At 42.4% G+C, this 8,869-nt stretch overlaps 1 protein-coding gene across 1 annotated transcript in view; it reads right to left on the bottom strand.

Moving 5' to 3' along the window:
* Positions 1–8,869, bottom strand: part of Spag17 (sperm associated antigen 17) — a 237,311-nt gene that overhangs the window by 127,875 nt on the left and 100,567 nt on the right. Inside the window, exons 11-15 of the mRNA XM_050157515.1 lie at positions 7,546–7,683; positions 7,342–7,455; positions 6,399–6,549; positions 1,867–2,094; positions 1,575–1,793 (exon numbers count right to left, since the gene is read on the bottom strand). Of these exons, the coding sequence (XP_050013472.1) occupies positions 1,575–1,793; positions 1,867–2,094; positions 6,399–6,549; positions 7,342–7,455; positions 7,546–7,683 (850 nt within the window). The remainder of the gene's footprint in view (positions 1–1,574; positions 1,794–1,866; positions 2,095–6,398; positions 6,550–7,341; positions 7,456–7,545; positions 7,684–8,869) is intronic.

Below are 8,869 nucleotides of genomic sequence, written 5' to 3'. Positions count from 1 at the left end.
GTCTGTTGTGAGCTAGACTACCAGGTAGGCATATTTAGGACATAGAAGAAACCTACTGTTGGAAAGAGGAAGAAACACAAAGCAGCAAAACCAGGATAACAGCTAAGAACCAACATGACAAAAATTCCAAATATGACCTAGCTATCAGTTAGCATCCTGAGGAATTCCTAGGGTCCCGGAAGCCTTATTCTGAGGTGAGGTGGAGAGCACTGCTGTCCTGTTTATATGTCTATATGGTTGAATAAACTACTTAAACGTCTCTGTCCTGACTTTCTCATCTGTTTGACTGATGTGATAACATCTCGCTCAGTGGTTCAGGTTTCTATAAAGCAGTGTTATACGGAAGGTCCATGTCATGGCACCATGCTTGGGATACAGCAGAGCCATCCTCAGACAGGACCAACTTCTCTCTGTCTTCTTCCCCCATCACATATCTCACCTGCTGACAATTAGCCAACTGCCTTCAAAATTCTACTCACTTCTGACCTTTCCTTCTTCCCCCATCCAGATAAGGAAGATGTCAAGATGACCATAGTCAACTCCAATGTAACTCCGGTGCTTTGGGAGTGCTTACCTTTACCTTCCACACACCTCTTACAATTATGAACTGCAGCATACACAGAGAAGAGGCTACAGCGTGACTGCTTCCTACAGCCAACAGTTATAAAGAAAAGTGCCAGAACCTCCTGTCTGTGCGCATCTTTAGCAACCGCAGCCTCCTTTGCTAAACTCTTGGATTTTGAGAATATGTCTTGTGTAATTTTAGTCCTGTGAAAATTTGCTGGAACTGGATAAAGTTAAGATTTCATAAATAAACATACTTGCTACCTCCAAAGAGCTATGGTGTTGTAGAGGCCTTACTGGTTATTGAATGATTACAGAAAGCAGCAAGACATACTAGCAGGGCACGAAGGAAGTAGTTACGGCATCTCTTGGCTACAGCACATCATATGGGGGGGGGGAGGGACAAGGTACAAAGAGATTTTAGGGTAAGGACTGTGGTACTAGAGGGTGGGAAGGAGAGCACATTTCATTCAGCAGGTCGTAGGGAGCTGCTGAGAATGATATGCGGGGACATAACGGGACCATCAATCCGGTAAAGCTCATGCAGATTTAATTCAGTGCACCCCGTGCCTCCTGAAGTCATCTTTACAGGCTTTTACCTGGGAATCAAAGTAAGGCCCTGAGCTAAAATAGGAGCCAAAGGGAAGGTGTGTTCACTGAGTGCTGGTTTCGTGCCAAGCTCTATACTTGGCATTTTGTTAGAGCATTACAAGTAACTTTAGAGTAATTTTACCATGCAGTCATGAAGTTCTAATGGTGGAAGTTTTTATTATGTTCATTGTGCTAGGTTTTCTATGGGAAGAGCGAACAGAGAGGATGCCTTGATGAGCTGAGCAGGGAAGGAAGGACTGGCAAATCCCACTCAGTAGGTTTACTTAACCAATTAACTTAGACATTGAATCTTTTCCTTCAGATAAAGTACAGAAGCATTCACATTTAAATGAGGCCTTTTGCCCTTTTCTGTCTCTTTGTGTCTAAGCATAACGGAGTCTACATAGGCTTTCACTTACCCAAGGACTCTGGCTGGGGCCACATGGACCCACTGGTCTCCTTCTCTGATAGCTGTTTGTTACCAGCATCCAAGGGTCTCATGGTGTCCGAAGTAGAGTGGTTCACACTGTTAGCAGCAGGCTGATCAGGATCTGGGGAATTTCCATATCTCTCAGCCTCTTGCTCGGCCTTTGACAAATTCTGGTCTACAAATAGTGTTCTGTCTTTGTTTTCAGTGACTAGTCAGGATGAAGAGCAGCTATTAGACACAGTACCAGGTTGGCCACTCCTCTCCCCTTCCATGCAGTGTACCTGTCACTGGCTTGACCTTCTGGATGTTCATCTTGTGGATGAACTGCTGCCTTATCTGTTTGGCGAACTTGGCAGGGTTGTCCCATGGGATGTTGAAATTCTCACCATCTGTCTGACTGTCCACCTTGGCGGGCTTGAGTTGTCCTGTTTCGTCTACCTCTGAGAGCTTCAGGCTCTCAAAAGTAAACACCTTGAAGGCTCGTTCTACTTCATTCCAGCTCAGCACTTCTGCAAGAGAGCAGGCCCCCTGCCTTGAGGAAGGCTTTCATTAGTACACAATACAGCATTAACGCAAGGGCAGCTGAGAGGTGCCAATGGTTCATGGCGCCATGGGTGTGACCTGACCTAAAATACAGGCTTTGTAAGTCTTCAACAAATCTCAACAGGCCCGAGCACTAAGACAATCATAGTTAAGATGTAACAGATCTGAGGGATACTCCCAAAAAACTTCATGGCTTGATCAGTGTTTGGTGCCCATATCCACTTGCCCGAACTTTCCATGATATTGGATTGGTTTAAATACCATAGATGTAAGGTTCTGTTAGCACAGATGTGTTGCGGGAGCTTCTTCCGCTCCTTCAGCCAATAGACTTTAAGATACCAGCCCTCTTGGGCGTGGTCTTTTTTGCTTTAAAAAGCAGCTGGTAGCCCTGCTCTTGCTCTCTTACTTCTGGTTCCCACTTCCAGCTGCTAGACTCTGTTCCTGTTTGCTCAGAGGGCTATTGTCTAGGACAGTGATCTGTAAGTTTTCCCCTTAAATAATAACCCTTTTATCAATCATAATTCCAAACTGGTGTGGGATTGTTTTGTGACTTCTGCCTTCACAGATGGCTTTTGAAATTTGTCATTTATGTCTATGATACTTAGAAGGTTTTCCTGCTCATTCAGGGTCATAAAAAGACACCTGTAAGAACTGCTACTTTCTGTGCTTGCACTTCCAAATCTATCACAGCTTGATCGTCTCTATTAAGCTGTGGCCATCATACAGTCACTAAGCTACCAGCGACATTCAGCTCTGCTGCAGGTGCCTAAGAGTCAAAGAAGAACATCATGCAGTTCTTCAACTTTCAAAGTTCAAGATGGAAGTTTGAGAGATGGAGACTAAGATTATAAGAGAACAGCAATCAGATAGATTGTTCCAGATTAATGCATCCTAGATCACCTTCAACTCCCCCTCCCACACCCCACAGAGACAAACAAACAGCATGGGAAAACAACATAGGGATCCAGAAGAGATACAAGAAAGATGTAAATGAGAGTTTCTGAATGAATACTCTTTGATCTAGGCTTTGTAGTCCACACCTATAATCCAAGCACTTAGGAGGCTGAGGCGGGAGGATTGTCATGCATTTTAGACCAGTCTGGAATTTATCTCAAAAACAGAAAAATGAAAATAATAATAATAAATAAATACATTTTTTGAGTACCCACCGGGGTGTTAGTAATGATACCCAGTGAAGATTAATGAATAAGGAAATAGTCTCATAACTGTCACAGAACACCACTAGAGGGGTTGAAAACAGACTCAGCTATGGAATATTAGTTGAAAATGTCTTGCATCCACTTATGCTGTGGAATATTTACTCAATGAGGCAAAAATGTATTGCAGTCTTTTATACTGCATTTGTTTAACTCTGTAAAACTTTGCCTGTCTAAAACACTTGATTGGTCTAATAAGGAGCTGAATGGCCAATAGGTAGGCAAGCGAAGAGACATGTGGGGCTGGCATGCAGAGAAAATAAATAGGAGAAGAAAACTAGAGAAGAGAGAAGAAAGAGGAGGAGGAGCGAGAAAAGGAAAAGGAGAAGTGGACACCAGGGGTCAGCCACCCAGTCAGCCAAGGAGTAAGAAGGAAAGATATATAAAATAAAGACAGGTAAAAAGCCCAAAGGTAAAACAAAAAAGAAAAGGAACAGGATAATTTAAGTTAGAAAAGCTGGCTAGAAAGAAGCCCAGCTAAGGCTGATTATTCATAAGTAAGAATAAGTCTCTGTGTCTTTTCTTGGGAGCTGGGTGGCAGACCCCCATAGAATAAAAACAGAAAAAAAATCAGAAAAAACCTACACACATGTATGTGACAACAGGGATGATAAGAAAGAAATCCATTGAGGACATCGGAAGTTAATGCAAAAAGACTGGGAGAGCAAAATTCTTCAGAAAATAAAGCCAAAATGAGGACAGAGTGAAGGGACAGGTGACTAGAGGCTTCAGTTTGTATCAGAGTCCCAAGAGTAGTAGGAGACAAGGTGGGATTCTATGGGTGTGTGAGTATGTGTAAGACTTTTGATGTGATATTGAATTTGACTTGAAAATATGTTCTTCATGGGTTTAATATCTACATTCATTAGAAATATTGATTTATAACATCCCTTTCTTTAAAAAATCTTTGAGAATTTCATACATGTGAACAATATGTTTTGATCTTGTTCACTTCTCCCACTCATCTCTTCATCTTCTCTCCTCATCCCCTGGCCTCATGTAATAATGGTCCTTTATCCTGCCCTTCTTCCTCCCATGAGAAGAGGTCAGCTTGGCTCTACTCACTCTTGAGTGGGATGCTGACAAAGGGCTGTTTATCCATCACTCTATCCCCAGGACTAAGGTCGGTTATGGTTCAGGGAAGGCACATGAACTTTAACTGATATTTGCCCTCCCTTCAGCTTGGTAAGGAATGAGTGCCAGTGAGAGTATCCAGGGGCCAGGATTTCCACCATGAATCTATGCTATTATTTACAGTCCTAGAATGTTTGCAGTAGGTGGATTCTGAAGTTCATTTCAGTTAGGAGATTTTATGGTTCCGTAATCTATCTTTCCTTACATTTCAGTTTCTGTGACTGGCAGTGTAGTTCAGTGGTAGGAAAAATGCCTAGCATTGGCTAAACCATAGGTTCTATCATCAGTACTAAAAAAAAGATGAGAAAGAAATTCAATTTCTTGATATAAATCCTTTCTGAATTCCATCTTGGTGACATTGGGCAGGGGTTTTTAATTGTCCCTCATCACACCATTTCTCCTTTCTTTTCCACCCTCCTGTGCGGGGGTGAGCTCACAGTCCACCAGATGGGTGCTCTAGTCAAATTCAGGTGACCCAGGCCTTCTATTTCTTGTCTTTGACCCACAAAGAACTGTGGAGTGACTCAAGGTAAAGAGACAGAAGGACACAATCTGCCGCATATCAGTCCTCACTGAAGGGGTTTGGTTGTTCTGGGAAAAAAAAACTGCATTGTGAAAAGGGAGGAGGAACATTCCTGATTCTGAGGACAGCTCCCAAAATGCTTTGCGAGGCAGAGACATGTCCAGAGAACTGAACGTGGAATTTATATAAAGAACGATGACAAGAGAGGCTGTATTTAAACTGCCTCCCACGATCTCTTCTCTTCTTTCTGACCCCAGCTATGCTCCAACTAGCCGGAAAGCCCTTGGCTAACCATTTGACTGAATTAGCAGACAATGATGGTCCAGATGTCCACTTCCTCTGTCAAATAGAGAGCAGAAACCCAGTTTCCCATTAGGGCAGAGTTCTTCCTCTTCGTTTCTCATGGAGGGGTGTAGTTACAAGGTTCCTGGGCACTTCCTTATCTACCACACAGAATCATTTAGTGATTGCATTTACACTGAAATATAATGCCTTTTATTATTAGCACAGACAGACTGATTGACAAGCACAAATATGTCTAGTCTATTGGTTCAGGCTTTGTAGAAGGATATTTCCTGGTGATAGTGGTACACGCCTGCAGAGGCAGGTGGATCTCTTTGAGTTCAAGGCCAGCCTGGTCTACAGAGAAAGTTCCAGGACAGCCAGGATTACACAAAGAAAACCCTGTCTTGAAACAAAGAAACAAACCAAAGAAGGAGAAGGAGGAGAAGAAAATGGAGAAGGAGAAGAAGAAGAAAAAGAAGAAGAAGAATTCAAGTTTTGGCTCTGCACAATTCTAGAATTCAAAATTGACTTGTGTTGCTTGAAATTCGACTGTGAGACCCCAGACTGACAGTGATCAGTTGGGGCTAAGTCACCTCCTGCTCAGGCTTTCTCTTCCCTTTCCTCAAGTAACACCACTGTGTCTACATGGTTTTCTACAATGGTAACGGCTTCATTCTATGATGGGGCTTTTTTATTTTTATTTTTCTGGGAAATGGACTATAGTAACTTGAAATGAAAGGTTTTTGTTTATCTTTATATCTATATCTATTTAACATACATACACACACACATACACACACACACACACACACACACACACAGGTTCCTCCTAGTAAGTAGGATGGATTCCATCACCTCTAATGATGCCAGTGGGGGTGTAGGATATGGAGGTTCAGGAAAGTGCTGCGGTTAAGGAAATACAGTGGAAAGAAAACCCAGCACACCAAATTGTAGAATGCTACTATCAGAACTGCCACATAGCTAGTGACATTGTTCAAGGCAAGAAAGTTGGAACTTATCAAACCTCAGCCTTTTGGTGACCAAAATGCTTTTTTAAAGGGGACATGTGACTATTAATTACATCGAGTCCAAGACAAAGCAGTGTGCTCACCATTGGTGCAGAAATGCATGAGCTCGTGGATAGTGGCGAGTCTCTTGGTGCTGTTCCACGGAGGGGGCAGAGGGAACTGAAGGAATTCCCACAGTGGCAGCTTGGACTGCATCTCCTGCTCGATTTGAACTGGGTCAAAATTCTTTTGGTCCTTACAGAAAAAGAAAAGAGCGAGCAGCATGACAGAAAACATTAAAGAGAGCTGTCAAATGCCTTATGCATATGGAGAAGGCTAAACATGATACCTCATTATCTGGAAACAGGGGAAATCATGGGTAATCGAGGACGACAAATGTAGTATTTGGGACAAGGTCAAGAAAGCTAGTTCTCACTTTTCCAGAAGTTCCTGGAGCACGCAAACAACCGAGCCTTCATTCCTAGTGACAAGCTGGCAAAGTTTCTCGTGGACTTATCTATCCCTCCTGAGGTCCTTTGCTGGCCTCCACTGCTATTTCATAGCATCAAATATGTATCAAATGGCCATAATGGTTTTCAATATTAATTTTTATTTATGTGTATGTGTGTATGTTTGCGTGTAGATGCCACTGGAGGCCAGAAGAAAACCCCTGGAGCTGGAGTTATACACAGTTCTGAGCTTCTTCGCATGGGTTTTAGGAACCGAACCTGGGTCTGCTGGACCAGCATCGCACACTCTTAACTTCTTCAGCACCTGACCATAAAGTTTTCATGCAGATATCATGGTGATAATCACATCAGTGGTTAACTTGAACTCTGAGATCAGGCAAGTGCTTTTTGCTGGTGTTTTTCTCCCCATCAACTCCTGCTTTCTGTTCCCCTCCCCCATGTCAGCAGGTATCTATTCTATACCTCCAGTTCATTAGCATTGGTTGATACGGTCAGTCATTTGATGAGATCCCCCAACTGATGAATCATAAAAACACCTCCTTACATCAGCTGTGGAGGGAGGTGGCCTAGTCCTTACCTTCAGTACATACTTCTTGTGGGCATGGGCATCATGGTAGTTCAGCAGGAGAGGGCCTTGGGGCGCTGCTTTGGTTTCACTTTCTCCTTCAGTTAGGAATATCTCATGGAGATTCTATTTAAATTAAAGTCATAGCAACTTAATGAGATAATGCATAATACTGCTGTTCAAAGTCCAAAACCTTTGACTCCCTTTTATTCTGACCTTCTTCTCCTTCTCAGACAGGCAGAGCGAAGGCAGGATGGACACGATGTGAGCGGCAATTCTGTAGTCCAACCCTTCTGCTCTGTGGGGTGGCTCCACCAGACTCGGGGGGATGAGGTCTTCTTCAGTTGCCACAACCTATTGAGGAAGACAGTTGAGCATAGAGGGGTTAATAGTTCTTTGCTGATGCATTCCCATTGCTCTTAGTGAGGAGGAGGAAGGTCCATTGAAATATCGGTGGCAATGACAGCATTGTGCCACTGATGACAAAAATAAAGGAGAAAACGTTTGCAATCATTAGATATAATTGAACGACCTGCATTAAAATAGGTAATACCAGCTAGAAGTAGAAAGCAATAAACTTTACAGTAGTAAAGTAACCTTCCTTCCTTCCTTTCTTTCTTTCTTTCTTTCTTTCTTTCTTTCTTTCTTTCTTTCTTTCTTTCTTTCTTTCTCTCTCCTCTTTCTTATAAGACCCTGAAAACAGTGCTCATAAAACATTGGATTGAATATATACTTAAGCAGAGTGCTTACCACCTGCCAGGTACTGTGTGATACCTGCACACACTTTAACTCCCATGAGCCCCACTGCTGCTACATGGCATTTACATCATTTTCCATTGATAAAGAATAAAACAAAGGTGAGTGACTTAATTGTTCAACCCGACTCCACATGTTTTAAACTGAGGAATAGGGAGTTTAGACCAAGTACTTGTTTTTTTTTTTTTAATTTCAGATATAGAAAAATGGAGGATAAGGAGATCAGTAATAGATAATAGTTACCTTTAATGTAGACAAAACAAGGTCTAGAAGGATTAAATGCCTTATTCAATTTTGTGTGGGTAGCAAGTAAAAGAAGTTGAAATATAACTAAATACCTAACGTAGACATCTGATGAGCTGTCTTCCTTTAGCCTTTAAATATTAGCATCATTGTTATAATTTTGCACTCTTCTATAAGGTTGACCAGTTTTGGCAGTAGTAACATTCTAGACTGGTTATTTGGAATTTTTTGGGGGCTGTTGTAAGACTTTAAGACAATCCTGAAGCCATTTCTGACAATTCTGAATCCTCTCAGCCTCTGTGCCATAGTGCTTCCCCTCCTCCCCTGGGAACCAAGGACCTAACAGCTACACTCGCACATACTCAGTTCCTGAACAATTACCCATATACATATGCTTTGGTTCGGTCCCCTGGGAAACGGGGTCAAAATGACCTCTTACCTCATCTGATCTGGCAACAGCTCTCCAGTCAATTATTGGTAATAGCCCTTTCAAATAAGCCAATCAGAATAGTCAAAGAACAACCCCCCTTGCTTCTGTGGC

The sequence above is a fragment of the Alexandromys fortis genome, unplaced genomic scaffold, assembly GCF_014885135.2.
Source record: "Alexandromys fortis isolate MF-2015 unplaced genomic scaffold, M_Fortis_MF-2015_v1.1 scaffold_78, whole genome shotgun sequence".
Classification (NCBI taxonomy): domain Eukaryota; kingdom Metazoa; phylum Chordata; class Mammalia; order Rodentia; family Cricetidae; genus Alexandromys; species Alexandromys fortis.
This window is presented reverse-complemented; position numbering and strand designations above follow the sequence as displayed.